Source organism: Cucurbita pepo, chromosome LG03 (assembly GCF_002806865.2).
Source record: "Cucurbita pepo subsp. pepo cultivar mu-cu-16 chromosome LG03, ASM280686v2, whole genome shotgun sequence".
In the NCBI taxonomy this organism is placed as follows: Eukaryota; Viridiplantae; Streptophyta; class Magnoliopsida; order Cucurbitales; family Cucurbitaceae; genus Cucurbita; species Cucurbita pepo.
The window spans coordinates 5,169,456-5,197,343 of NC_036640.1; the positions used below are offsets into that span (position 1 = coordinate 5,169,456).

At 36.4% G+C, this 27,888-nt stretch overlaps 4 protein-coding genes and 1 long non-coding RNA gene across 12 annotated transcripts; 3 read left to right on the plus strand and 2 right to left on the minus strand.

The window, feature by feature from the left end:
* The first annotated feature begins 716 nt into the window (after positions 1 to 716).
* LOC111790971 (anamorsin homolog) lies at positions 717 to 5,441 on the plus strand. 3 transcript variants are annotated; one of them, XM_023672116.1, is made up of 9 exons: positions 717 to 851; positions 963 to 1,104; positions 2,732 to 2,873; positions 3,530 to 3,693; positions 3,786 to 3,884; positions 4,170 to 4,329; positions 4,423 to 4,559; positions 4,832 to 4,906; positions 5,063 to 5,441. In XM_023672116.1, the coding sequence occupies exons 3-9, from the start codon at positions 2,741 to 2,743 to the stop codon at positions 5,099 to 5,101; spliced, it is 807 nt and encodes a 268-aa protein (XP_023527884.1). In that variant the 5' UTR covers positions 717 to 851; positions 963 to 1,104; positions 2,732 to 2,740; the 3' UTR covers positions 5,102 to 5,441. The 3 variants fall into 3 exon arrangements, with proteins under 3 accessions (XP_023527884.1, XP_023527886.1, XP_023527885.1); XM_023672117.1 differs by having other exon boundaries at positions 731 to 1,104; positions 2,711 to 2,873; XM_023672118.1 differs by lacking the exon at positions 3,786 to 3,884 and having other exon boundaries at positions 729 to 1,104.
* LOC111790972 (large ribosomal RNA subunit accumulation protein YCED homolog 2, chloroplastic) lies at positions 5,379 to 7,971 on the minus strand. 5 transcript variants are annotated; one of them, XM_023672122.1, is made up of 8 exons: positions 7,736 to 7,971; positions 7,362 to 7,535; positions 6,305 to 6,394; positions 6,007 to 6,096; positions 5,852 to 5,932; positions 5,704 to 5,749; positions 5,531 to 5,628; positions 5,379 to 5,412 (listed from the first exon to the last, which is right to left on the minus strand). In XM_023672122.1, exons 1-7 carry the CDS (start codon positions 7,871 to 7,873, stop codon positions 5,552 to 5,554), a joined length of 696 nt encoding a protein of 231 aa, XP_023527890.1. In that variant the 5' UTR covers positions 7,874 to 7,971; the 3' UTR covers positions 5,379 to 5,412; positions 5,531 to 5,551. The 5 variants fall into 5 exon arrangements, with proteins under 5 accessions (XP_023527890.1, XP_023527888.1, XP_023527889.1 ...); XM_023672120.1 differs by having other exon boundaries at positions 5,531 to 5,749; XM_023672121.1 differs by having other exon boundaries at positions 5,412 to 5,628.
* On the plus strand, positions 6,128 to 8,104 carry LOC111790973. The gene is made up of 2 exons (XR_002814601.1): positions 6,128 to 6,374; positions 7,443 to 8,104. It is a non-coding gene; the product is annotated as an uncharacterized LOC111790973 (long non-coding RNA).
* Positions 8,105 to 8,683: 579 nt separating this feature from the next.
* Positions 8,684 to 12,427, minus strand: LOC111789634 (protein S-acyltransferase 11). Of its 2 annotated transcripts, none has more exons than XM_023670267.1 (4): positions 12,119 to 12,427; positions 10,851 to 11,073; positions 10,320 to 10,618; positions 8,684 to 9,239 (listed from the first exon to the last, which is right to left on the minus strand). In XM_023670267.1, the coding sequence occupies exons 1-4, from the start codon at positions 12,140 to 12,142 to the stop codon at positions 8,760 to 8,762; spliced, it is 1,026 nt and encodes a 341-aa protein (XP_023526035.1). In that variant the 5' UTR covers positions 12,143 to 12,427; the 3' UTR covers positions 8,684 to 8,759. The 2 variants fall into 2 exon arrangements, with proteins under 2 accessions (XP_023526035.1, XP_023526036.1); XM_023670268.1 differs by lacking the exon at positions 12,119 to 12,427 and adding an exon at positions 11,646 to 12,098.
* Positions 12,428 to 13,931: 1,504 nt separating this feature from the next.
* On the plus strand, positions 13,932 to 27,808 carry LOC111790419 (alanine--tRNA ligase-like). The gene is made up of 23 exons (XM_023671304.1): positions 13,932 to 14,319; positions 14,487 to 14,725; positions 15,136 to 15,276; positions 16,294 to 16,440; positions 17,110 to 17,262; positions 18,181 to 18,310; positions 18,739 to 18,835; positions 19,003 to 19,123; positions 19,836 to 19,895; positions 21,400 to 21,450; positions 21,733 to 21,828; positions 22,045 to 22,146; positions 23,142 to 23,264; positions 23,799 to 23,942; positions 24,103 to 24,174; positions 24,268 to 24,343; positions 24,965 to 25,107; positions 25,199 to 25,307; positions 25,389 to 25,576; positions 26,273 to 26,362; positions 26,443 to 26,625; positions 26,907 to 27,086; positions 27,380 to 27,808. Exons 1-23 carry the CDS (start codon positions 13,932 to 13,934, stop codon positions 27,452 to 27,454), a joined length of 3,108 nt encoding a protein of 1,035 aa, XP_023527072.1. The 3' UTR covers positions 27,455 to 27,808.
* The last annotated feature ends 80 nt before the right edge of the window (positions 27,809 to 27,888 follow it).

Below are 27,888 nucleotides of genomic sequence, written 5' to 3' on the forward strand. Positions count from 1 at the left end.
TCTATACATATCATAGTCGTATCGTTTCATGAACATATCTTAGTCATATCGTTTCCCAAACATATCCTAGCATCTCGTTTCAAGAACGTATCCTAGTCATATCGTTTCATGAACGTACCCTAGTTATATCGTTTTATCAACCTACCATAATCATATCGTTTTCTATACATAACCTAAACATATCGCTTCATGAACATATCTCAGTCGTATCATTACATTACGTTTATCGCATCAATCTCATATCCTATATCAAACATATCATCGAACTCATCATACCATAAGATCAAATAATCTTAAAGTTTGTCTTTTGTCTAAAAAAAAGTACTCCTTAAATTTTTAAAAGTTTAAATATTATATTCGCACAAAATATTTTTTAACTTTTTTAAAAAAATTTAAAAATAGGTTATTTAAAAAATATTCTTAAATTTTTTAAAATAGCATTAACATCTAAAAAAAATTGAAAAAAAATACTGTCTATCCACGTCTCATAAATTATTTTTTTTAATCAAAAGTTTGTTATAATTTATAAAGTTTTTTTTAAAAAAATAAATTTGTTTTTAAATTTTTTTTAAAATGTTGGTATACATTTTAAATACTTTTAAAACTCAAAAGGAACCATTTCATTCCAAAGTTATTTTTTAACTCTTTTAGTTTAAATGTATTATTTAAATTTTGAAAAGGTTTAATTGTATTTTTATTAATTTAGCTGATAAAATAAACGCACTCAAATCTTCCTTCCCGCCGGCTCCTCCTCGCCTCCCTTTCAGCAGTTCAGCGAAGCCGCCGCCTTCTCTCTCCGTTCAGTGCTGCCGCCGCTGTCTTTCTTCCGTTTATGACTTCATCTTGTTATCGTAAATTTCGTAGCTTGTTTTATTAGGGTTCATAAACTGCCCCCAAACCCACCTATTTTTGGGTTGATTCGTAAAATTTCTCCAAATTGACCCAATCCAATCTGTGTACAGTTCTACTTCGGCCCATTATTTATACGCAAAAAGTAACGGAAGCTTCTTGCCCAAGCATATTTATGGTCGTTTCTCTCACGATTTTCTCTCTCAGTCCTGCCTTTTCATCTCTCGCCCACCGCCAGCCCGCTATTTCTCTTCGGTATTATCTCATTTCTCTGTCTTTTCTTTTAATTTCAGCTTCTTCGTCTTATGATTGATTCAATGGAATAGTAGCTGATATGCAATTAGTTGGAATTTGTGTTTGTTTGATATGGTAGATAATTTGTGTATGGGATGATTTTTTTTGCTTTTTTTCTTCTGTTTTTCTCCATTGGGGTTGTTCGGATGAACATTTTGGTGAAGAATTTCACTTTCGTAATCAGATAAGGGATCATACACTCAGAATAGATGGACTGCGAAATTTTCTCTCAAGTTATTTTGTTTCTAAGTCATATCCCTTCCCCTATATGAAGGTCCTTGGAATGCTGAGCCACAAGTTCTTAATTTCTCTCTTGAAAGGATTATTTTCTTGTATAAGGGAAGGTAGCCTATACCCCAGAAGCGAGAGTTGGAGTAGCAATTAAGGAACAGGCGACCTTTGGACTCATCATCCTTTAAATTCTTTTTTTTAAGCAAGGTTCCAATAAAAACATTGTTGTAGAGTCTAGGAAAAGTTGGTGAAAAAGCAAAGAGGCCTTTCCAAAAACCTCCCTGATTTGTTACATATCACCTGATATTGGCACGAGAGGATTTTTTGCATATATGTCTCCACTAATGTGCATCTGTTTTTGGAGGTTTAACTTTAACTATGATGATTTCATGGTCTTAAAAAATGAACAAATCATATCTAATGATACGTTCTATCACACGTAATCAGTTAACTGCCTCCTCATCCCAGTCAACTATTAGCTTACTCACAAAAACAACCATATTTGTAAGGTAACTTTGGGATGAATAATAGTCTTAGATTAAGTTTAGGGATCCTTCCAAACACAAGTCCCCTCACTTATTGCTAGCAATGACAATCAATTTCCCAGGGGTTTTTCAATACAGATGAGGATCAACAAATGGAAACCCAATTATAGGTACGCGTATTACATCATACTGATTTTGATTTATGCCAAAGAGTCGTCTCCTCCAATGGAAATCTACAGAGCCAAGAAATCCTATCAATGAATAGACTGAGCAATAAAACTGTAAAAACTTTGAACATCTCAATTACATGGAGAATGCTAAAAGAAGACGATACCTGTATTTAATGACTTTATCCCATCGTATACAGAAATTGTCGTAATCCGCTTTTCAATTGTCTTGTTTGTGTTTCTTTTGCAAACTTCTCAAGGTGGACTGAGACTATCCCTTTCTAAAAATCCTCCATACTTCTATAGAAACTCCACACGTTTCTAGAAAATGACAAGGATTTAGGGTCACTTGGAAAGACAAGCAAACATCAAACCACTATGGGAACCTGCTAAGTAAATTAAGAGCAAACTCATATTAGAGAAAAAATGATCGAGCGTTTTCTTGGCCTTGCACCATAGAGAAAGCACAAATAGGTCTTTTTCATTGACAACTTATAAGTTCTTCAGAGTTTTCCAAATTTAATATATTTTTCATGAAGTATAGACTATTCGTCAGTATAATTGTTGATGTGCTAGATGAAGCTGGTTTTGCTTATTCTTCTAAGTTTCTCTTGTTTATGCTGTGAAGTTATGGGATTCATTCTCTTCTTAGTTTAATCCACCTCTTCCTTAACGTGAATGAAGTACATAACTTCGTGATTGTAGGACACCACTATGAAGAGTGTGCTGGCAATTACCGATGATGCTGTTCTGGCTACAAGCGTTGTTATTAATGCTTTACAAGAGCTTGGGAATGAATATGTTGAAAAGTGTGATTCACAAATAATCACTCAAGCCTTTTCTCTAAGTAAGTTTTTTAATGCCTTCTCATGGGCTGTTTAGTCAACACTTCGATCAATTTGATATTTAGTTCAACGGTCTTGTGCAGTTTGCATTTCATTTTGAAAGCTGAAGGTGTAAATTGGTGTTATAGTGATGACATGAGCATACCGACACTGGCTTATTTCATTATTTTAACGAAATATTATGTTTCCTCAAAATAAACAGCCTTACTGATATCTGATAAGTGACTTGGAAGGATAAAACGAGAATGATGTCAGCTCCTTTTCTATATTTTCACTCAAAATTAAAACAAATATATACACACTCTACATGTGTGTCAAACTCTTTCGGTAATCCTGAAAGCCATAGCTTTCGGAGTAGCTGAAAATAAATCCCAGTGGTCAGTGTCTTCCGAGTCGAGATTTCTTGTCTCATGTGATAGCTTTCATGCAGACCAGTGACATTTCAATGTTTTTAGCAGTTTCCACTCCCTGTTTGTCCAACTTTTTCATTGCATTTTGTTAGTTATCTGCTAACTTAATGTCATGGTTTACTTTTAATCTTCACCCCTCCAAATTTACTTCTTGTTCTTATGTGTTTTCTTGGTCTCATGCACATGAGGAGTTGATAGGTTCACGTGATATAATGAGTGTGTTATTGATAGTTGTTGATTTATGATAGATAAGCTGCCTCTCGGAGCATCATCCATGGATGTTGTCATTTCTATCTGTAGATCTGATTTTCCAAGTGATCGGTTGTGTGAGGAAATCTCAAGAGTTCTGAAGCCTGATGGGACGATCCTTATTTACAAGACTTCACAATCTGTTGCAGTTGAGAAAGATGAGGTAATTACTGAATAGCTGGTAATTTTTTACATTTGGAACATTCATTCAGAGACAGATTTATTACCCTCATTTTTTTTATTTTTTTTTTTAAGTCCCCTGCCATGGTGAGAAGATTACTTTTGACAGGCTTTCTAGAAGCTCAAGTAACAGAGAAGAAATTAGCTTCTCCATCTCATATAGAGAATTTCGTGGTAAGATTCAGATATCATTTAGTTTAGAGTCTTTAGACAGCCCCCTCTACCCCATCGACGGAACCACTGTCCTATGTTTTAGTAATGTTGAAAATGGCTGGTAATTTGTGACCAAATACTTTGTTTCATGTTGCTTCCATCAACTTCTCAATGTAAAGATGGTTGGAAGGCATCTCATCTCCAGGATTTCCTTAACTTTAACCATTTGGTTTCACCAAATTCACGTTAATTTTGTTTTGACTTCTTGTAAGTAGCACTCTATATTACTACCTTGTTTGTACGTAGATAAGAGCGAAAAAGCCTTCTTGGAAGATTGGCTCCTCTTTTTCTATTAAGAAGTCGGCAAAAAGCTTACCAAAGATTCAGCTTGATGATGATTCTGATTTGATCGATGAAGATAGTTTATTGACTGAGGAGGATTTGAAGAAACCCCAGCTACCGTTAGGTAAACAATGAAATGATTGACATATATCACATTTGAATTTTATTTAGTAGAAGGCAGTGTTGGTTACCATTTATTGTTCGATTTGTTGTACAGTTGGTGACTGTGAAGTTGGCAGCACAAGGAAAGCTTGCAAGAACTGCTCTTGTGGTAGGGCTGAAGCAGAGGAGAAAGTAGAAAAACTGGAATTGACTCCAGATTTGTTGGAAAATCCTCAATCTGCATGTGGCAGTGTAAGTAAAATACTTAATTGACCACAGATTTGTTGGTAACAAAAGCTCATAATTTTAAATCTAGTTCATATTTTCTTTATGGATAGAATCTATTTACTTCATGATTTTAAAAATGGCATCAATTGGATTATCCTCATGTTTTTATGGAAAGGGAGATTATTCATTTCTGCCACTAATGTTATGCCTCTCTGTTCAGTCTCTTTGCTTTCACTTGCAATTCATCTACCTTATTATTTATTGGGTCTGCATGCTAATGTCAATACAACTTTCAGTGTGGACTCGGAGACGCTTTTCGGTGCAGTACATGCCCATACAAGGGTCTTCCAGCATTTAAACTTGGGGAGAAGGTAGGCAAAAGCTTTATAACTCTCTTCACCTTTTAATGTAGTTTTGAGATTATTACATTACAAAGGGGTGGGAGGATTTGAACTTTCGGCTGTAAGTAGAGATGCCTTGACAGCTACTTGATGACTAAGCCAGTTTTTTTTTTTTTTTTAACGCAGGTGTCACTACCTGGGAATTTCCTTGCTGCCGATACATGATATGGTTTTTTTCTTCTGGGAGGGGGGCTTGCAAAAAGTGGGATAATGACCTTTGAAGGTTGCCATCATTGATGGCTAGTAACTTTACAATATCTTCAAGCTGTGCATCCGGCATTCGGTTGTTGGATGTCCTGGTTGGTTTAGCTAAGCCATGTTACCATTACCACTGATTTGAAACATCTTATAAATGGTTTGGTGAAAAGAAGGACGATTATATGATTTACCTACTAGCTGTAGTAACTTATAGGGTCTCCCATTACTTGAAAGAGAAATATAATTGTTAAGGCAAGACTAATTGTAGTTCCACTTCTATTCAATAAGAGGCCAACCACTTTTATGATGATATTGGCTTAGAAACCATGATAAATAATTTAATTTTACCAATGGGCAATCATGTTATAAAAGCCTTGTGAACAACCATCAAAATATGTACTATATATTGTTTGTTATCTATGAATGAGACTTTCTAAGCTCCAGAAGCCTAGACCACCTCTTGTCTATAGACGCAGCATTCTGTGCTCCAATATCTGCAATTAACATTTCTCTGTTAGTCCCAACTTTTGATTGCGTGTGAAAGCTTGAATGACATGAAGACCACTTACATTGCACTGAGGGTTGAGATTTCTCACACAACTCTGAGCAAGTGTCCTGGAAAATGCCTATATTGTTAAGTTCTTCCGATTGATTCTTGTACTATTTAGATATGGTCATTGTCATTGATACCTAGTCCTATTTACATTCAACTCTTACCTTTGTTGAGGTGGTAAGCCTAATTGTGTCACGTACCAATGAATCTAGATCAGCTTCAAGTCCAGGTTTAACGTAGATCACCTGTTTAATTTTAAGCAGGGTGCCAAAGCTCTTAGAGATTGAAGCGAAGAGATGCAAAAGCTTCAGAAACTTACCGATGGATCATCTCCTCCAATGTCTGGAAGAGTAGTCTCCCGTTTGGCTCTGTTTGATGACAGAACAAGTACATTAAAATTTGCATTGATCTGTTGGATTAAAATGATTGTAGGTGTTAGAACCTCGGTTGGGATGCTGCTGAATTGAACCCTCATGAATAGATGAGATAGAGATGACAAGGAAATTGTGAAGATTACTATACTTTTTAATCTAATAGCTGCCACCATTTTCTGCAAATTGCATATTAAAGAAAGTTGTGTGATATTATCATTTGTTTGATTGTTTTAACAGAGCTACCTCTCTGCAGTATGGTGAAGAACAGGTACAGCACTTTCGAGTGAAGGATGTGTTGATCTTTCCATCCACGGTAAACCCGAAACTTGCGTGCTGGTAAATAAATGGAATGTTAGTATTCTAGTAATCTGATAGAGCATTTTGTGTAGGATTTTCTCATTTTGGCTGTTTGGATTTCTTAAATTGATTCAAAAAGTTTTGTTCAATCTCCATTCTCTTTGAGCTAATTAATGGGTTCTTCAGCATGTACATCTTCAAAAACAAAAATATAAAACAATAATAATGGAAGGAAAAAGAAAAAGGAAAAAGGGAAGGAAAAATCTTTTTAACAAATATTGTCTTCTTTGGGCTTTCCTTCAACGTAACTGCTAGGGAGAGGTTTCTACCCTCTTATAAAGAATGTTTTGTTCTCCTCCCCAATCGATGTGGGACCCCCACCCAACCACCTCCTTCGGGGCTCAGCATCTTCTTTGGTATCTGTTTCTTTCTCCAATTGATGTGGAACCTCCCAATCCATCCCCTTCGAGGTCCAACCTCCTTGTTGGTACACTGTCTCGTGTCCACCCTCCTTTAGGGCTCAGCTTCCTTGCTGGCACATCGTCCAGTGTCTGGCTCTGATACCATTTGTAACAGCTCAAGCCCAACGCTAGCAAATATATTCTCTTTGGGCTTTCCCTTTCGAGCTTCCCCTCAAAGTTTTGAAAACACGTCGGTTAGGGAGAGGTTTTCACACCTTTACAAAGAATGGTTTGTTGTCCTCCTCAATCAAGGTGGGATCTCACGTTACCACTTTCCTTTGTATAGAAAAGTCCTCTTTTCTCTCTCCTAACCCACTCGTACCTAAACAAAAGTCTCAATCTCTTTCTAAACAAGTCCCTTCCCGTCTCCAACAATAGTTCAATCTGAGATGTTATTGGCGTTGGAAGATTCAAGTTTGTGTTCATCAAGCAGAAGATAAAGAATAATTCTCTTTTAGAAAACTATCAACCAGACATAGGTTCACTAAATTTTGTTATAAACAACTTCAAATAGATTTTTGGATAATAAGTATTGGAATTACCTTCTCAATGCAGAGATTGATGAAAACGTGTGCGTTTTTGTGTTCATCTTCTACTAAGTCTTCTAAGTTGAAGTCTTGCAGGGAAAGCAGGTAATCATAGCTCCATTTCCCCTGCCACATGCTTCCTGCTGTTGATATTGTGATCAGACGCCGTGGAGGTTTGCTGCTTCTTCTCTTCATTAAAACAAAAAGTCTTGAGATGGAAAGGAACTGTGTGAAGAAATATACTTTCTAGAGACACTAATAGATCACTCCAAGTTTTCCTTTCCATGAAAAAGAAAATTGTGTGAAAAGAGAAACTGTTCAGATTCAGAAGAGTGTTCGAAAATGGATATCTGCAGAAATCTGAAAGATGAAAAGGAGAATCTGCTTACCAAGGAGATATCATTTCTCTTTGAAGAAGCTTTGATTTTGAATGCTTGAGTTGCAAATTTGGGTGCAGCAGCCTTATTGAATGAACTTGAAATGGAGTTGACATTTCCAGCTGCTACAAGGTGCCCAGCTTCTGCCATTTCTCCGTAAGAGACGATAATGCGTGGAGAAAGCAGGAAGTTGGAATTGGAACCTTATCTGCTCAAAATATAAGGCCCCAATTCCTTCTTGGAAACGTCTTCATTTTGATCTGAGTTTAGCTATTTATCTCAATACCTCTTTGGCTGCTGTAAATTTTATGGTCCATAATTTGTGTGCCAACTCTTCCTAATTTTGCATTTTTACAATATTATACAGATTTTCTTTTAAGACTTGATAGCTACGGATTAACTTAAATGGTTAAAATACATTCCTTAATCAATAAATTATGGTTTTTGATTTTTCACTTTGCCCGTGTTGAACTAATAATAATACGGTTTAAGTGGACATATCTTAAGCTTTATGAAATTTTACAACTAAATTTTTTGTTTCATCTATCAATAATTCTCAAGCATGAATAAAAAACGTTTTTTCAGGAAACATGTATACGAAACTAAAATTAATAATCACGATTCCACAGCGTTTATGAACTTTGTGAACCATATAAGTGCATTCTTTACCGAATTTTGATGAGTTTTCATGATTTATGGTCAATGAGCTACATTGAGTAGTTGGTAGCAACTCCATTTTGACATTTGAACAAAACATCAGGATCCTGTGATTGCAATAATTAGCAGTTTATAGCTACACAAACTTCCATCATTACACTTAGAATTTCTCACTTCTATATGATTTTCCATAATTTCCTTCTTCAACCTATTCACCTTGTACTGGATGTACTCAATGCAAAGGCCTGTTAGCCATGAGTTTCAGATAACGGTTCCAAAAATGGCAGAGAAACCAGAAAGAGGTACCCAAAAAATGCAGTTCATGATCATTATATTGGTCAAATATGGGATACAGTGATTACCATTACACTACTTTTGTTTACTTCTCGTGTCTTTTTTTTGAGCTCCGAAAGATCGGCAAGTGTCGGGAGAAAGAAACCGATGGGCAGCCAAAGAAGCGGAGAAGATTTTGGCAATCCTTCTCTCCATCATCACCCTGTGAACTTATGTGACTCAAATAAGTTTTCCCTTCGTAGATGTACCATAGCTGTTGGCATAGAAGCACTGCCAATCCAATTTGAAGTGAGAAACTTGAGATAAAGAGATAAATAAGGATGAACCCTCTGATAGACAGTAGCGTTGTGGATCTCAGAACAGCATGAATGATTTCCTTTGAAAGACTCCAACCGAACTTGCTTCCAGAACCATTCAGGCGACCCAACTCGTGGACCGATAACGGTGGCCATATATGCCAAAGCGAGTATACAGCCATGATTGAAACATAAATTGTACTCACAATAGCTGAAATAAGGAACATAATGAAGTGTTTATGATTTCCTGCACCAACACAGTTCCCTATCTGCACCCCCAAAAGAATTATGATCAGAATGCTAGAGAAGCCTTGGTCATAAGGAATAAACCATTCGCTTATCGACAGGGACTTCTCTAAAGCCGAAATTAGCAGCACGAGAATATATACAAAAACAGAAAATTAGATGCCAACCAGGATCCATAGTAATGGTCCAAAAGGTAACAGACATTCTACTAAAAGTATCAAATGTGTTGAGGCATAGAGGGTTAGGGAGAGTCCATATGTCCACAGTTAACACGTTGTTTCTATCTCACTCCGTCACAATCATTTTTTCCCTGTTAATATCGGTGAGTGTCAAGGCCCACTTGCAGACACCTCGACTATTCTCACGGAATAACCACTTAACCCGACTAGATTTGGTTTGTCAAGGTAACTCATCAGAGATTAGATCTCAGGTGACAACTATGACTTGAACTCATTTCCTTTTAAGCCTTTTATTTGTTTATATGGCGCTTATTGATCACTAGATAAACCCAAGGTGGTTCACTCAATGACAATCTTTTACACTAAATCAAATGTTAGACTTGTCGGTTCCAAAGCAATCTTGATTTAGTACCAGTTATTGCTATAAAATTCTACAATGTGATTAGAAATGCTGACTGTCAGAATGAATTTGTCAAGACCAAACGGCAAAGAGAATAACAAAGCTCCTAGCTGCAGTGATTCAGTAGTCATTAAAGGATCACCTGCCACATCAACAACCCTCCAGTCTACCCTGCTTATGAAGCATTGATTATTACGAAAGCATATAAAATCATCCAAGGCATTGATAAATTGTTGCTTGGAATTAACCACTCTACTCCTTTAGGTAGTTCTCTTGGGGAAAGTAGATTGTTTTTTTTAATAATCTCCCCGGCCTTCCGAGTTATGGCTAAGCCTAGTCCCTATTACTGTAAGCAACCCAATTATTTCTTTCTTAATCCCAATTCATGAAAAGATCTTATTTCTTTACACCTACGACATTTCAAGTATGAGCAAGTTTTAAGCAGTGATCTATCTTGTGCATTACAGACATAGAGTAAAAGAAATTGTTCCTTATTTGAGAAGATCTCCGAAAGAATAACTTACAAATGGGCAATGGTGGTCCATGTCCAAAACACACATACCACAGGAGCGGCAATGATGAGTTCTACGTGACTTCGGCTTCGAGCAGTAGTTACAGAAGGTATAGTTTTCAAGGTCACCCTTCTCTACAAGTGGATAGCTGCCCCATATGACATTTGGAGGTGTTCCGGGAGATCTAAATGCAGCAAGACTGAACGAAGAAAGGGTGGCTACAGCCAAAACCATGGTCACAATGGAGTGGAAAATTCCACAAAATTGGCTGACTGAGAAAACAACGGGATATACGGCCCATACACCACCACCTGCACTTCAAAGAAAATCCATGGAAGGTCAGAACAGCATGACATCTATGGATTATCATATCAACTGCAAGGAAATGATTATAAAATAGTGGGTACAGAGAAATATAGAACTTGTATCCCACTAACAATAATTAAAATTGTTTTGTTCCAAAAATGTTAGCAACCAGAGAACGGAATCTATTTCGACAAACATTAATCAGTACATAAAATAAAAGGCAGAGAAGCCTCTTACATATCACAAAAAGTATGAATACAAGTAGGACACACACAAAACCCCGGTCTCGCAACCACCTCCACTTTAAGGAATTGTCTTTTTGCTTCTGTGCAGTTTGAAGTGTTATGGCTCCACACCAACCACACTTGAAAGTAGATGCACCTGATGGGAGCAAGAGGCGCAGCCCACAACCCCAACAAGTTGATTCTCGATCCTCTGCCAACGATGCTATGATATGTTCCTGTACATGCCAAAATCTTGAGAAAAAGGATATGAAGCTTTTAAACGTTGCCAACAAGCAAAATAATGAAGGTTTTCAAAAGATTTAATTGCTGGCAATCCACAAAAATCTGAGCTTGTCATACCACTAGCAAGCTACCACTTCTTTAAATGAAACAGAAAACTTGTATTAATGTGAGGACACTAAAATGAAAATGAGGGGAAAAATAACAACTAACTAGACAGCGGATAAGCGATTAAGGATGTTGCTGTAGATAGAAATTCTCGTAGCTACGGCTTTTCGTCTCCATCATTTTGGCATGATTTATTTATAAATTTCGTAAGAAACATAGATATAGATATTCATTATCACGAAGATTCTAAACAAAGCAGATAAGAATCCATACAGATAACCAAAAGGACGCCATACAACAAGTATCGTATCTTTCTGAGATAGCAATTATCTATCATGGTTCTGTGGAAATTGCTAGGCTAACATAAGTTTATCTACTCATCATGTTTACAGAAATATCCATATTTGTTTAATCGCTGCAATTTCCACATAACCGAAATCTCGTTGAAGTTTCTACCTACCTGCATATCAAAACAATCCGGTGATGATATGGGTGCAATTTTTCCCAGCTGGGTTAGCTGATCATACTGTACATAATTTTATCTCTTTTCATTTCCATCAACTCTTCCAACTCGCACGAAAAGATATACAAGCCGTTGAATATTACCACAAACAATCGTGAAAGTTCTAAAAAAATTTACAGACAAACAGCTTTTCCCATTCTCCGAGTAACGTTTACAGATGGAATCCGACTCTAAACCGAACAATAATCCCAAATTAATAACAACAGAACTACAGTTTATGAGCAAAGATTATGATGCATGACTGCACCATAATGAAATTAAATCCAACTGGGTAACGATCAAATGAAATCCAGATGGGGAAACAAAAGGATTAGAAAAAAAAAAATTGCATCAGAATCAAAACCCAAATAAACCCACAATAAAGCAAGCAAAAGTCCATGAATGAAATCAACCAATGACAGAGAGCTGACCTTGGGAAGGTCATCCTCAGCCATCCTCTCGAGCTTTATTGTAGGAGCTGCCGTAATCGTACCGAACAATCCTAAACTCAGGAGGGGTTGATTTGAGAACCAATCGTTGTCGCACAGTATGATGTTCTTGAGCTGCAGGCAATCGAAGAACCAAAATCTCAAGCAGACCCACCAAGAACTTGATGGTCAGCGGCAAGAGAAATCGCTTTGACCTGCTCAACGGTTTGGTTCTTCCGTTTGTGCTGAATCGAATTGAATCGAACAGAATCGAGAGCTCTGTATTGAAAAAAAAAAGTATTGGATAATTTGTACGTATAAAAATGAAAATTTGAAAATACGTTTGAACGGCACATCCCATTCGTCTTCCCATCTTTAGAAACAAGTCTCGATCACCGCCCAACCCAATTAAATCAACCGTTTTGGTCTTTAGGTTAAAATCTTGATGAACAGATGAATTATATTTGGATTGCTTTCTACGTATTTAATTTTTAAAAAAATCATACAATAATTCAAAATTAATGTGAGAAAAAAATGTTCTTTAGTGTTTAATCGAAAACTTTTAAATTTGATACACGAAAACAATCAAAATATTCCACGACCACCATCGTTGTTTAATGTTGGCAACCGTCAAATTCGGTCGATGTTTACCAACAACCATTACTACTTCACACAGTTGTGGTTACTCACGGATGGACGACCATTTCGTTGACTGTCTCTAATGATTGTACTGATCCTAATATTTTAGATATAAATTTGAAGTTATTAGTTTATAATATTTAGGGAGGCGTTCGGACCCATGGTTTGGAATTAGAATTTCGGTGATAAAAATTCAATGCTTTGTTTGGATGGTTTGATGTGTTCGATGATTCCTACTTTAAAATAAATAGTGGCGTTTTAATTTTAATTTATTTTTTTTGTTGAATAGATATCAACTTTTCTTTGTGTTTATTTAAATTCCCTTTTAAAATACCAAAACGTTTATTATTCCATCCCCTGTATTCCCTTTTAAAAAATATGTATTATTTTACCAATTTCCCTTCCCTGAAAACATTCTATTTTTTTTTTATTATATATCTTGTTTTGATATAATATCTTACGAAAATTAAATTTAATGTTTAATTAAGATGCATAAAATTATTACGCCCACTATATACTTAAATTAAATATGTTACTGATATAAATAGACACGAAGATGATACTTTAATGAATAAACTAAGTTAGTCTATCAAAATTATTGATATGCCCGACTAAAAACATACCATAATTATTAATTTATAGGGATGTTATTCTAGCTTTTCTTCGTCTCACTTTTATGTATAAATATATAATAAATTAGTTTTATGCGCTAAATAATATAATACTACTTTATAATATTTAAAATATTAAAATCGAAATTATATTATTAAAATTTGATTTTTTAGAAGTTAGGCTCAATTATTGATTTATTACGAGGTTTTACATTTTTTTAAAAAATTATATGAATTCATGAAGGGAACATGATCTCCTCGGATGAGGATGAGAAAACCTTGCCCCACTGACCTCTCTATTGACTCATGAGTAGTTGAGTTATGTTTGAGTTGCTCTAAACAATAAATCATTCGAGTGACATTTCATCCCTAACCACAACTCATCCGCTGGTTCTTCAACATCAGTCGGTTCGGACCTCGGATTGAAATGTTTTATTTTTTATTAGAGTTAAACTCTTGTTATTTATTTATTAATATTATTAAAAAAAAAAAAAAATCGAGTTGGTGTAGAGGAAGGGGCATAAATAAGTGGAGTCGAAGTGATGGCGCGTTTAAAAGCCGATTGAATGAGGAGAGGATTTGCCAAGGTCAAGGGGGAACAATTTATCGCTACATTTCTTAGCTCCACTTTTACTCCCCCTTCTCTCCTTTCCCCGCCGCCGCTCTCCATTCACTCCCTCACCGCCCATCGCTCCGTTGGGATTCAATTCCTTTTCAATTTCCCACTTTTACGTTTCTGTTCTTCAACATCTGCATCGTCCGAGCCTTCGATTCCTCCATTTCCGCCGTCATCTTTGTCAGCAATGCCAGGGGTCGGTTCTCAAGGTGTGGAATGGCCGGCCGACCGTGTCAGGGACACGTTTGTTCGGTTTTTTGAGGACAAGAATCATGTTCATTGGAAGTCTAGCCCCGTGGTGCCCGTTAACGATCCGACCCTTCTCTTTGCTAATGCGGGTCTGTTTTTCTCCCTGGTTTTCTTAATCCTAATTGCGTATTGGGTGGTTCTGGATTGAGGGAGTGGAAGAATAGTTTATTGGAATTTGATTGGTTATGGGAAGATTCTTCAATGAATGTATGCACGACTTTATTGGGGTGCTTGAAATATTGGGTTTTTGTTGCAGGTATGAATCAGTTCAAGCCCATTTTCTTGGGCACTGCGGATCCCAATACGTCTTTGAGCAAGCTTACCCGAGCTTGTAACACTCAGAAATGTATTCGTGCTGGTGGGAAACACAATGATCTTGATGATGTTGGAAAAGACACATATCACCATACTTTCTTTGAGATGCTTGGCAATTGGTCATTCGGGGATTACTTTAAGAAGGAAGCCATCACATGGGCCTGGGAACTTCTTACCCAGGTTAAAATTCATTTGTGTCTGAATATGTGTAACGTTAAGAGTGATTACTATAGCATTATAATTTATGACAATTTAAAATTCCTCTACTTCTTGTTTCGCTTTCTTACATATAGGATAGTTTGATACTGCAATGTGCAAATCATTTAATCTGTGTATGATACAGACCATCAGTCTTTTTGTTTGTAGCAAATGTTTTTGGGATAGGGAATGCTTGTAATGAAAATTAACGGTATACATAAGAAAGAAAGGTCACCAGGTGTGCAATTAAATCTCATGCAATGCGAGATTATTAAAAGCTTATCCGAGATACAAGGATTGAGGAAATTAAGTTACTCTTTTATTATGGAATGACCGAATTCATATCAGCTGATCGTTTCTTCTCACAATAGTTTCATTTTGTGAACCTACAGGTTTATAAGCTGCCCACGGATCGATTTTATGCCACCTACTTCGGTGGTGATGAGAAAGCTGGTCTTGCACCTGATACTGAATCCAGAGATATGTGGCTGGAATTTTTACCTGCTGAACGTGTCTTACCTTTTGGCTGCAAAGTAAGTTTACGTTACAACTTCTCTCTGTTTTTTGCTCTTTCAAGCTACAAGTATCTTGTTATCTGTCTGAAATCCGAGTCTAGTATAAAGGATATGTTAAACCCCTCATTTCTTTATGCTGCAGACGCTTTAATTATCAAAGGAAACAAAAATATTGTGCACAATTGTGTTTATCCTTTTTTTGTTTGTTCAATTCATGTTAGCTCTTGAAAACTTAATCTAATTTTTACTCTTTAAATTTTGAGCAGGACAATTTCTGGGAGATGGGTGATACGGGTCCTTGTGGACCTTGCACTGAAATACATTATGACAGGCTTGGCGGTCGTGATGCTGCACGATTGGNCTGCAATGTGCAAATCATTTAATCTGTGTATGATACAGACCATCAGTCTTTTTGTTTGTAGCAAATGTTTTTGGGATAGGGAATGCTTGTAATGAAAATTAACGGTATACATAAGAAAGAAAGGTCACCAGGTGTGCAATTAAATCTCATGCAATGCGAGATTATTAAAAGCTTATCCGAGATACAAGGATTGAGGAAATTAAGTTACTCTTTTATTATGGAATGACCGAATTCATATCAGCTGATCGTTTCTTCTCACAATAGTTTCATTTTGTGAACCTACAGGTTTATAAGCTGCCCACGGATCGATTTTATGCCACCTACTTCGGTGGTGATGAGAAAGCTGGTCTTGCACCTGATACTGAATCCAGAGATATGTGGCTGGAATTTTTACCTGCTGAACGTGTCTTACCTTTTGGCTGCAAAGTAAGTTTACGTTACAACTTCTCTCTGTTTTTTGCTCTTTCAAGCTACAAGTATCTTGTTATCTGTCTGAAATCCGAGTCTAGTATAAAGGATATGTTAAACCCCTCATTTCTTTATGCTGCAGACGCTTTAATTATCAAAGGAAACAAAAATATTGTGCACAATTGTGTTTATCCTTTTTTTGTTTGTTCAATTCATGTTAGCTCTTGAAAACTTAATCTAATTTTTACTCTTTAAATTTTGAGCAGGACAATTTCTGGGAGATGGGTGATACGGGTCCTTGTGGACCTTGCACTGAAATACATTATGACAGGCTTGGCGGTCGTGATGCTGCACGATTGGTTAATAATGATGACCCCACTTGCATTGAAATATGGAACCTTGTTTTCATTCAAGTAGCATTCTTGTCCCCTCTCTCTCTTCTCTCTATTTCAGTGTTTCTGACTCGCCATCTAAAGTCTTCTTATACGATTTTTTTATCCTTGTAATAGTGGGAGCATATCGTTACTATTTTTCTAGTGGCTTCCCAAATGTAGGTTATATTGTGGTTGAACCGTAATATGTTTATAATCAACATTCTAGTAGCTGTCATATCTGACTTCTGGCATGTGATCCGTCTGAGGTGAAAGCTTGAATGCTTAAGAGGTTCTTGGTTGATATTGCAGTATTGGTTAGGTTTCCATTGAATAGAAGGGGGGAGGGGGGTCGAAAACTAATTGAAAACGTACGCACGGTAGCATTACTTCTGAAGGAAGCTGAAACTAAAAACGAAAAGAATTAAGTTCGCTACTAGTATAATTATATTGTATCCTTCATCTTCTTGAATATTGCCCACCTCTTTCAAAGTAATAATTGTGGTTAACAAGATAATGTTTGCTTTGACTTAATTTCTGGCCCTACATTATTGTCCAGTGACTATTAACTAATGTATGCATATCAAGGAGATTTGCTGGTGTCTGTCTGTTTTGATGGATTTTGGTTGCTTTCCTTGGTTATTGTTATTATTATTTGGTTATAAGAACAACTTCGTTGGTTATTAATGATGCAATTTATCATTGCTACAGTTCAACAGGGAAAGTGATGGCTCCTTGAAATCTCTCCCTGCTAAGCATGTTGATACTGGTATGGGATTTGAAAGGCTGACTTCGGTACTTCAGGACAAGCAGAGTAATTATGATACTGATGTGTTCATGCCCATCTTTGATGCAATCCAAAAGGCAAGATCGGGATCTTTATCTTTAAAGATATTTTTTGCTGCTGTACTTTGCATAGGGTATCATTTAGTATAATGTTGACGCCCTCTTGTAGTTTAGTGGTTAACCGTTCATATAACAGATATAAAATTATAAAAGAAGGGAGAGAAAAGCCAAGTCCCAAGCCAAGGAAATTACAGAAGGGTCTTCCAAGTAGCAATAAGAGAAGAATATAATACTTAAAGGGTGTGTGGAATTTACAACTGCACCTAAGAGCTACAAGCAAAATATTATTCCCCAACTATGAAAAATAAAATAACTTGTCCTAATTGTTGAAGATTTGGTCGATCCATTCTGGCCAAATAAACCAAATCGAAGCCTGATAAATTGGAGCCATAGGGTTATCTTTCCTGTTTTGAAAGGATGACCTTCTGTGAGAGTAGAAAGCAAGCTGTTCTAATTGTGATCCAACAGCTTCCTCAGCCTTGACCAACGGATGAGGTATCTCCAGATTGCATGAATACAATAGGAAACATTTTCTTATTCTAACTTTATGAACCAATTCATCAAACAAATGAAAATGGGCAAGGGGAAAAATCTTAAGCTAGCGAAGTTATAAGGTTCTCCTATTTCAAACTATCGAAGAAGAGGAATAATTACAAGAGTCTTTCAATACTTCTCTTCAAAGGGAAGCAACAAGAATAGTTAAGTCGCATATTACGCTTACTATTCTCTTGTTTTCTAAGAAATTTTTTCTATTGATTTCCAACTTCTCAAAGACTATTGTAGCATTTAGCCACAAAAGATGTGTCTCAATGAAGTTGTCACAACTTCTATTCAAATAAATGAAGATAAGTAATGGTTTAGATCACTATATTTGGTCAAATGATAAATTCCTCTTATGGTGTTCTCAATTTTTCTCATCAAAATATTTATTTATAGGCAACTGGAGCTCGGCCCTATAGTGGAAAAGTTGGGCCAGATGATGTGGACAACATGGACATGGCTTACAGAGTCGTTGCTGATCATATTAGAACTCTTTCATTTGCCATTGCTGATGGGTCTTGTCCGGGTGAGTACCATTGCAAACATAAAATGCCTGGTTTGAAAGCATTTTGTGTCCTACTTGTAGTTAACAGTTATGTTCTGTCCTCNACTAATTCATTTGGGAAATTACTTTGCTTCTTTTTTCTTTTTTCTTTTTTGAACTTACACAATAATTTATATCGGTAATCCCTGTAATGATAGTGGGTTTTGATCTTTCTTCTTCAATATCATGGAAAGGATGGGGATATTTTATTAGGAAGTACATTATGCTTATTAGTTGCTCAATTAATTGTTAACATTATGTGGATTTTCTTATCTGTGTCAAATATTGATCTTTGGACTTATTATGTCCTTCATATTTTGTAGTGTTTGGATTTGTCATCCACCTTCAATCTTTGCACATCTTAAGCTCCAAAGTGTAGTTTTTCATACTCTTAAAAAAATCCTTGATAGGTAATGAGGGGCGTGAATATGTTTTGAGACGTATTCTTCGTCGAGCAGTTCGATATGGAAGTGAAGTTTTAAAAGCTCAAGAAGGATTTTTCAATGGGTAGGACTTCTCTATTTCCACTTCTAAATTTTAGCATGAAGAAACTGACTGATTTTCACATGACTCTTCTCTTGCTACTTTTTTCCCGTGTCATAATATAACTATAAATTGTATGTTTTAATGTTTGCTTATATGATTGCTTTCTGTCAATGATTATGGTGATCCAGACTTGTGAGTACTGTGGTGAAAGTGATGGGTGATGTCTTCCCAGAGCTAAAACAACATGAAGTGCGAATTAGGGAGATCATTGCAGAAGAGGAAGCAAGTTTTGGGAAAACTTTGCTGAAGGTACTTCTTTTCTGAGGGGTTTTAGAGTTTTATGGATGAATATTAAGGTCTTAAGTTTGATCATTTTGGTAAGTTCAAAGACCCAGAACTAAAATCACTTTGGTATATCTCTTTAAGTCTTTACATGGGAGTACATATCGTATCTCCCCTAAATTGATCAGGAATGGGCCAAAATTATGTCCATGGTTAAGAAGAATAAAGGTTTAAATGCTACTTTGGTCACTGTACTTCCATTGTGGTTCAATTTGGTCTCTATACTTTTGAAATGTTCAATTAATCATTGTACTTTCACATTTAGTTTAATTTGGTCCCCGTAATTTTAGAAAGTGATTACTTTGGTCCCTTAATTTTCATTTTTAGCTCATTTTTCGTCACAAAATGGTCAATTTTTAACAAGACAAAAACCAAAAGAGACATTTAAAATTACGAAGACCAAATTGAACAAAATTTGAAAGGATAAGGACCAAAGTGAACCATTGTCGTCAGTACTAGGATCAAGTAGTATTTAACCCGATAATAAACTTGAAATTTCCTTCAGCAAATGGATGGATTACAATTACAAATACCCTCCTGGCTTTCATAAAGTTGTGTGCCCCAGGGATACTGACTTGGGTGCATCTTACTTGTTTTGATTTGTTATTTCTTTGTTGAGGCTGATTTAATATCATATATCTTGTTGAAAAACCTAAATAGATTACTTATTTGACGTCAGGGAATTGAGAAATTTAAGAAGGCCGCTCAGGATGTACAAGGGAAGATATTGAGTGGGCAGGTCAGTATTTCTGTTATTGGTCTTTATGTAAATTTTCTCACCTTGCACGTTCTTTGTTTTATAATTTATGTGTAGGAGGTTTTCATTTAGTCAAGAACCTACTTAATATTTTTTTTTATCTAACGTACATGTTCATTGTTTTAAAGTGTTTTTGTTACGGTTCAAGGTTTTCATTTAGTCAAGAACCTACTTAATATTTTTTTTTATCTAACGTACATGTTCATTGTTTTGAAGTGTTTTTGTTACGGTTCAAGCATTACATTTTGGGATCACAGTTTGATAGCTTTAGCACATTCATCGAAAAGTTTGAAACAACTTTGCATAAACTTTTGAAAGGAAAGGTTATTTTATTATTCTTATTTTTTTAAAAAAACAATAGTAGTATAACTTTATGTTGATGTTGAAGGGTGGGGGCATGGAGGGGATGCTATAATGAGATGTTTTCTTAAAGCTAGAATGAAATTGGTGTTGTAGGATTGACATTTATTTTCAGCATGCTTTCTTTCGTGTCTAAGGTTCATTTTCCATCTTTTTATCCTCTAAATAAGTCAGTACTTGGAACTTGTATTTGCATATTTTTTCTATCTACAAAAGGAGATGCGTGAGAGTGTTTGAAAGTGCATCACCTTGCCTCTTCCTTGGAATGAAAAAAAAAATATAATAGACTTGTTTCCTGAAAAACAAAACAAAACAAAAAAGAGGTCTACATGAGGGGTGTTTATTTCTGTGTGCTGGAGAGACCTTAATACTTGATTTAAATTTAAATTTGGAAATTTACAATCAGAAACTATGGGAGCATTTGGCCCCTGTTTGGAAACCGGGACCCTTGGAAGGTTTGTCTGGAGGGTTCCGAAGCCTGTATTTGGGGTGTAGGGTTGTCAAGCCTGAAAATCAGAAACGCGAGTTTTGGGTATTGTGTTGGGAAGATCAGGAATCAAAACTTGTGTTTGGGGTATAGTTTTCTGAATCGTGGTTTGGACAATTCTTTTTTTCTTTTTCCTATTTTCTATCTTTTTGTGTAACACGAAACAATTTTAGTCTAAGAATAAGAAAATTGTTTCCGGCAATCAAAACATTCCTTACCATTAATAAAAAGGAAAACATAACATGACAATGTTTGCGGTCATGAGTTTGAACATGAAGATACAAATTCTAGTCATAAGATACAAAAGCATAAAGAGACATTATAGGACAATCAATGTCCATATAAAGTAAGAAGGGGAAGAGTAAGAAGGGAAGGAGGAGGAGGAGGAAGAAGAAAGAAGGATGAGGAGGAAGAAGAAAGAAAATGAAAAAAATTGCAGCGGCCGCCATTGATAACCCATGAGGTTCTGTTTGCAACTCTAGGATATTGATTATATTGATGATATTGGGCCAACCGTGGTTTTGGGTTTGAAGCTCAAAAGCACCCAAACCCACAACTAGGGGCCAAACAGTCCCCATATATGTTCAAGAAATGTTAATATGTGGTTATTTTCATCCTATTTCATTTTTTACTGTGTAGGATGCTTTTATCTTGTGGGATACGTATGGATTTCCATTAGATTTGACTCAGGTACTTGCTCTCTCTCTCTCTCCCCCACACATACACACACTTACTGCTTGCATGCATATGGTGTTACTAATAAAATTTTCATGGGCTCGGTTTAATGCCTCTTTGTAAGTCTGTTAACACTTTTGTAATTATGATCTTGGCATGGTTTTGTTGGACTACAGTCCTTTTTGTAGTTAGTTGGGGCTCCACCATTTTTTATAGGATGTTCTTTTATCTGCTTCATTTTTTTCCCTCAATGAAAGCTCGGTTTCTTACAAAGAAAAAAAAAATTTCATGGGCTAGTTGATGGCGGAAGAGAGGGGTCTGCTGGTTGATACTCAGGGTTTTAACAATGCTATGGATGAGGCAAGGGAAAGATCAAGAAGTGCTCAAAATAAGGTGAGTTCTTTTTGCTAGAGTAGATTCCCATTCTATTGCTTTTTCTTTTCTTTTTTGCAGTCTGTTGTTCTACCTTATGTGGACCTACTTAAGGAAAAAAAGTGAACGCTTTTATATACAGAACAATGCAAAAGAAGTTATGAATGACAATGGATAATTTAATTGACTGGAGATAACATTTGATTAGTTTTATCTTTTGTTTTATTCCTCTTCCAGCAAGCAGGTGGTGCTATTGTCATGGATGCTGATGCTACAGCTGCATTGCACAAGAAAGAAGTTGCTTCAACCGATGACAAATTCAAATTTATTTGGTTCAAGGTTTGTGATTCTAATATTTTCAGCATGGAGACTGTAGTTCAATTCGGTGGTTAACGGCCAATTGTCACTCAGTAGATTTCTGGCAATTTCATAAACAATGCAAACCAGATTTTCTGTGTAACTTGAACAGTCCCTTCGTGGCCTTAGTTTTTCTTTGTTCCAGGTCTCCCTCTTTTAGTTTTAATTCTAGAAGGAGCCTAAAAGATAAGGAATGCCAGGGTCTTTGTTTTCTTTTATTTTCTGTTTGCATCTCATCCTCTCTTTCTAGTAATCATTTTTGCTTTGCTTGGTTGACTACGGGTGGAACAAAACCATTACCACTATCTGGAGTCCAGATGTCTGTTGACTTCATTCTCGGCAGTTTTGTTTCTTGTTTAATGTTCTCGGTAGTGTGTCTTTGTCTGAGGTTGAAGACCGGAATTATGCTTGGTGGTATTGTTCTTTGTCATGTAGGATTTGATGTTTTCCCCCTTGACTTTAAGATCAATCTTGCGCCTAATTTGGATTGTATGGGTTTGGTTGAGGAGAAGATCTGAACTCTGATTCCCTGGCAGGGGTAATTTCTTAGATAGAGTGTTTTTTGGTCTATTTTATGGAATATTTAGCTCTAGAGAATTCTTTATGATAGATGTGCTCAGAGGAGGGTTTGGAATGTGGATACATTTTAATGCCTTCTGTACAGACATCTCTGTCTACTTTGCGCTAGGTATTCTTTTATTCTTGATTACCCGCAATTGGATTTCTTACTTGTAACTTTGGGCCTTTTTTTTTTTCTTGTGTTTTCTGCTAACTTATTGCATTGTTGGGTACTCTGTGGTCGGTTTTGTGTGCTTCTCTTGATTGTTTTATTTTTCTTTTCTTAATGGAAGTTAGTTTCCTATATTGACGTGTAATATACATGTGCATAACGTATGCATATGCATTCCAGGAATATGCACAATTTTGGATGTTTTACTGCTCTGTGTATTTTTCAACCCGCTATCTTTGTATTACAGGACCACGAAAGTGTGGTGAAAGCGATTTACACTGGTTATGAATTTCTAGAAAGTGTAGCAGCTGGTAATGAAGTCGGTTTAGTTCTGGAATCTACAAGTTTTTATGCTGAGCAAGGTGGTCAGGTATTTTGAAATCTTGGATACCCTATTGTGATTGCTTGATTAAACTTTCGGCAGATCTGTGGTACATGTCAAGAATAGTAGCCTTTGAATTTCTCCTGAAGAGTAACTGTGAATTGTTGAGCAACTTATATAGTACTTGGGGACCGTTACAATATCTGCTAGCGGTGGGCGTGGATTGTTACAATTGGTATTAAAGCCATACACTAGACGGAGTGCTAGTGAGGATGCTGGGCCCCCAAGGGGGTGGATTGTGAGATCCCACATTGGTTGGAGAGGGAAACAAAACATTTCTTATAAGGGTGTGAAAAACTCTCTCTAGTAGGCCCGTTTTAAAATCGTGAGGTTGATGATGATACGTAGTGGGTTAAAGCGGATAATATCTACTAGCGGTGGGCTTGGGTGTTACAAATTAGGATTTGAAAATTATTCTATTGATAATTTGTTTGCTCCATCTTATGCTTTTATGCGACTTTTTCCCTTATCTTTTTTCATTATTGTTTATCTAATTTATGCTGTTCTTGTTTTTGGCATTAGATTTTTGATACTGGATTGATTGAAGGTCCCTTTGGCTCATTTCAAGTGTGTAATGTTCAAATATTTGGAGGTTTCATCGTACATATTGGCTCATTTAATGGTGGGATGGGTAGAATTTCTCTGGGTGACAAAGTTATTTGCAAGGTAAACTCTTGCATTTTTATGCGAATACGTTACCATTTATATTTAATTGAAGTTCTTTTGCTATTCAGTGGTTTTAAGAAGCATTCTTTGATTTATTAATCAAATAATTTCTTATCTACATTTCTGTTGCCATTCTTCACAAGTCTACTGATGCATGCAGGTTGATTATGAGCGTCGAAAGCTCATTGCTCCTAACCATACTTGTACACATATGTTGAATTTTGCTCTTAGGGTATGTTTGAATTTTGACCTAAATGTAACTTTTTATTATTATAAATGATATTCCTTCTGTTTTTAAAAGTTTATTTGGATTGTATTTGTACAGGAAATACTTGGAAATCATGTTGACCAGAAGGGTTCAATCGTTCTTCCTGAAAAACTGCGATTTGATTTTTCTCATGGTTAGATTTATTCCACTGTTGTTTACTTTATGTGTCATTTCCGAGGGTATTATTTTCTTTTCTTTTCAAGTTTTTTCAAAAAAGAACAGCGTATTAATGAACATGAGTCACGGAGGTGGTGGGAGGTAGGAAAGGTGGGGAGGGAGGGAGGGGAGAGGAGGGGAGGGAGAGGCAACCTCCTCCCATAGAGGTTTCAAGGAAACCTTCTAACTAGCCAAGGAATTTTCTAATTGTGACTATAAAAGTTCTTAGAAAGTGTAGACCATCTAGAGATGAATGATTTGCTCTCTCCAAACTTGTGTACTGAATCCAATTTTCAGTAGTAGCCGTGCTAGTAGACATCTGTCCTCAGTTCTCTTGTAGTTTTGAACTAGGGGTTTTCCATTTAGGAGAATGAAAGAGGAAATGGTAGGGCTAATACAATTTTTTACCCATTTTCTTCTCCTTGGACTAAAACCCTTATTTTCCAAAATCACATCCAGAAAGTTTTTGTCAACTAAATTAAAAGCTGCTTCATTACTTTCGTATTAGCTAAGTTTTATTTTTCTTATGGAAGGATGTTTTGGTGATTTTCAATTGTGTACTTAAAATTTTGATTGCTTAACTGCTCCTGAATCCCAGGCAAGCCAGTAGATCCCGATGATTTGAGAAAAATAGAATCAATTGTGAACAAACAAATAGAAGATGAACTGGACGTAAATGCTAAGGAGGTAACCCTTGCTGAAGCAAAACGTATTAATGGGTTACGAGCTGTTTTTGGAGAAGTAAGAGATGAGTTGTCTTTCTTTATTTCTGAAAACTTTATTTTATAAATGAGAAGCATGATATCCAATATCTCCCTTGTTTACGAGGCAGGTCTATCCCGACCCAGTTAGGGTTGTTGCTATTGGAAAAAACATCGAGGAACTCCTGGCTGATCCAGATAATGAAAACTGGTTATCCATTTCTTCAGAGCTATGTGGAGGTCAGTGCATTATTGTCATTGCCTTCACTTCTTGCAGCCTGGGGCAAGCTGGCCTCAAATAAATCCAATGGATTATTGCAGGGACTCATATATCAAATACGCGGGAAGCGAAGGCATTTGCTCTTCTATCTGAAGAAGGAATTGCTAAGGGAATTCGAAGAATTACTGCTGTTACCACTGATTCCGCCTTTAAGGCATTCGAGCAGGCTCAATCACTTGAGCAGGAAGTTGACGCTGCTTTTAAAATAGATGGTAGCTTGCTGGAAAAGGTTTCTCTCTCTCTCTATCTCATAAACACTGATGCTGGATGATAGGTTTCTCTCTCGCTCTGATAGGCGGCTTTTTAACAGTTTTGCCTTTTCTGTTATATTTTTAATATTTCACCGTTGTGTTGCATTCCATTCTACTCATCCTTTTTCCTCTGGAGCAAATAAAAGAAATAATATCTAACAAACAAGAAAAATAGCAGGAGATTAGAGTTGGAAGCATACGAGTAATCCTCAAAGAAGACGGAATATACTCAAAATTGAAAAAGAGAATCCCATCTAGAATAAGTACCAGAAAAGGAGAAAGGACACAAAAAAATCAGTAATTTTTACTAAGTTAATCTAAATAACTTGGTTGTTTCAAAGTTGACTCAAGGTCATTAAACACGAAATTTTTTCATTTCTGTCACACTGAGAATCTTAAAATAGTTGAAATCACTGAATTTCAGATAGTGCATTGTTCTCTCTGTCTCTGTCTCTGTCTCTGTCTCTCTTTTTTTTTTGGGTTGCCTCACTAAGTTGAAAGTATTAGTCTGATCCAATATAATTATCAATTGGAGTAAAAAATTTCTCTTCCTGAATGATGACTGCATCCAATGTGCCTCTAAAATAAAATGATTTACGTTGAAAAAGAATACTAACCCTATCCACGTTTTAACGGCTCAATTAAGTTAATTCTTGCTCACTTCTATCCTGCAGGTGGTTGCTTCATTCAAAAACCGTGTTGATTCAGCACCAATTCCTGCGGCTAAAAAAGCACAAATTAGGGCAAAGATTGTCTTGCTCCAGGTACTACTTGTAGACCCACTGGCATTGATTACCCACTTAAACCGTGTATTTATCACCCGAAAATTGTTGTTTTCGTCTAGAACGAATTGAGGAAGGCTCAGAAGAAGCTTGCTGAAGAAAATATGCAGAAAGCTGTCAAAGTTGCCATTGAAACAGCTGAAGTGTCTTCTTCAGATGGCAAGGCCTTCTGTATATCCCATGTCAATGTTGGTTTGGATGCAGCTGCTGTTCGTGAAGCAGTTGTCAAGGTTATGGAACAGAAGGTAATTTCTTATGCTTAGTAGCTAGTACAAAAACCATTTTGATGTTTGGATCTAAAATTCTTTTATCCCCACTGTTGCTTCAATAGGATTGGTAGATGTGTTGAATAGATAGTAATTACGGCACCATTTCTGTCTCGCAATTTTCTAGCTTTCCCTTCGTGTGATGGTTTTCCATCACTCTACCATGGGTTCTCGAAGAAACATAATCAAATAGAGGTTGCATCAATATTAAAATATCTTCTGCTAGAATGTGAGGATTTGATTTTGTGTGTGATGAACAGGGCATATCGGCGATGGTTTTCAGCACTGATGAAACCACAAAGAAGGCTGTGGTTTGTGCTGGGGTTCCTCCAAAAGGGAGTCAAGGAAAGCAATTAGAGGTATCAGAGTGGTTGACAACAGCTTTGCAGCCTCTAAAAGGAAGGTGCGGGAAGGGGAAAGGTGGCCTCGCTACGGGACAGGTAACTTTAATTACCCGCTTCTCTCCATAGCTTTTCCCCTTAGTCCTCTGAATCTCATATACAGTGACCTCTACTCTATTCTGCTGGATGAGATTAATTTACTTGGCTCAAAACTAGTATGTAATATCTGAACAATTTGCATGATGAGAGAGTGAGAGCAGTAATTTTGAAACCCTTGGGAGATGAACCAATTATTTGCTTTTTTTTCCTTTTTGGTGGCTGTCTGATTTCAACTTCAGGGATTTTTGGGTGGAACTCCGTATTCATCTTCTGAAATGCTTTGTGGTTTTCAGGGAACTGATGCATCTCAAATAAAGGAGGCAATGGATCTTGCCACATCTTTTGCATCATTGAAATTGAAGCAATGAAAGTTAATAGATTCCTGAAGGTCTCACTCACTTGGAGGAGTTTTGCTATTCTGTTCTGCAATTAGTTGGGCAAACTTATGCAAAACCACACATCTCATGTTGAAGAATTTAGTGTCAAATTATTTGCGTCTGCTATTCCTTCCACACTCAGATGATAGTTTCTTTTCTCGTTTTGTTTTTGGGGGTTGCTTTATCTTGTTATTCACTCTCACAAATACTGGTTGGATGCCCAAAGAAATCAATATGATTCATACTACAAATTGAAGTAGTAGCAGTTGTAGAGCTTCACTCCTTTCTAGGCACAACCATGTACTCGATACCACGACTAATGAACTACTTATGGTCTCGTGTAAATGACTTTAACTACTTTAGAAATAGTTTTAATTTTAAGCATTTACGAAGTCATTTCAAATAGCCTCGTAATTCTGTCATTT

Bases quoted from the DNA above. Each gene is read 5' to 3' on its own strand.
- LOC111790971 (XM_023672116.1), top strand. From the start codon at position 2,741: ATGAAGAGTGTGCTGGCAATTACCGATGATGCTGTTCTGGCTACAAGC. The intron at 4,330-4,422 runs GTAAACAATGAA...TTTGTTGTACAG, and splicing joins GAAACCCCAGCTACCGTTAG to TTGGTGACTGTGAAGTTGGC. The intron at 4,560-4,831 runs GTAAGTAAAATA...TACAACTTTCAG, and splicing joins CTCAATCTGCATGTGGCAGT to TGTGGACTCGGAGACGCTTT.
- LOC111790972 (XM_023672120.1), bottom strand. From the start codon at position 7,873: ATGGCAGAAGCTGGGCACCTTGTAGCAGCTGGAAATGTCAACTCCATT. The intron at 7,536-7,735 runs GTAAGCAGATTC...GTTTTAATGAAG, and splicing joins AGAGAAATGATATCTCCTTG to AGAAGAAGCAGCAAACCTCC. The intron at 6,097-6,304 runs GTAGCTCTGTTA...TTAATCCAACAG, and splicing joins CTTCACCATACTGCAGAGAG to ATCAATGCAAATTTTAATGT.
- LOC111789634 (XM_023670267.1), bottom strand. From the start codon at position 12,142: ATGGCTGAGGATGACCTTCCCAAG. The intron at 11,074-12,118 runs GTCAGCTCTCTG...TGGCATGTACAG, and splicing joins CTGAGGATGACCTTCCCAAG to GAACATATCATAGCATCGTT. The intron at 9,240-10,319 runs GTAAGTTATTCT...TTGGGGGTGCAG, and splicing joins TGGACCACCATTGCCCATTT to ATAGGGAACTGTGTTGGTGC.
- LOC111790419 (XM_023671304.1), top strand. From the start codon at position 13,932: ATGAGGAGAGGATTTGCCAAGGTCAAGGGGGAACAATTTATCGCTACA. The intron at 19,896-21,399 runs GTCAGTATTTCT...TTTACTGTGTAG, and splicing joins GGAAGATATTGAGTGGGCAG to GATGCTTTTATCTTGTGGGA. The intron at 23,265-23,798 runs GTATTTTGAAAT...TTTTGGCATTAG, and splicing joins ATGCTGAGCAAGGTGGTCAG to ATTTTTGATACTGGATTGAT.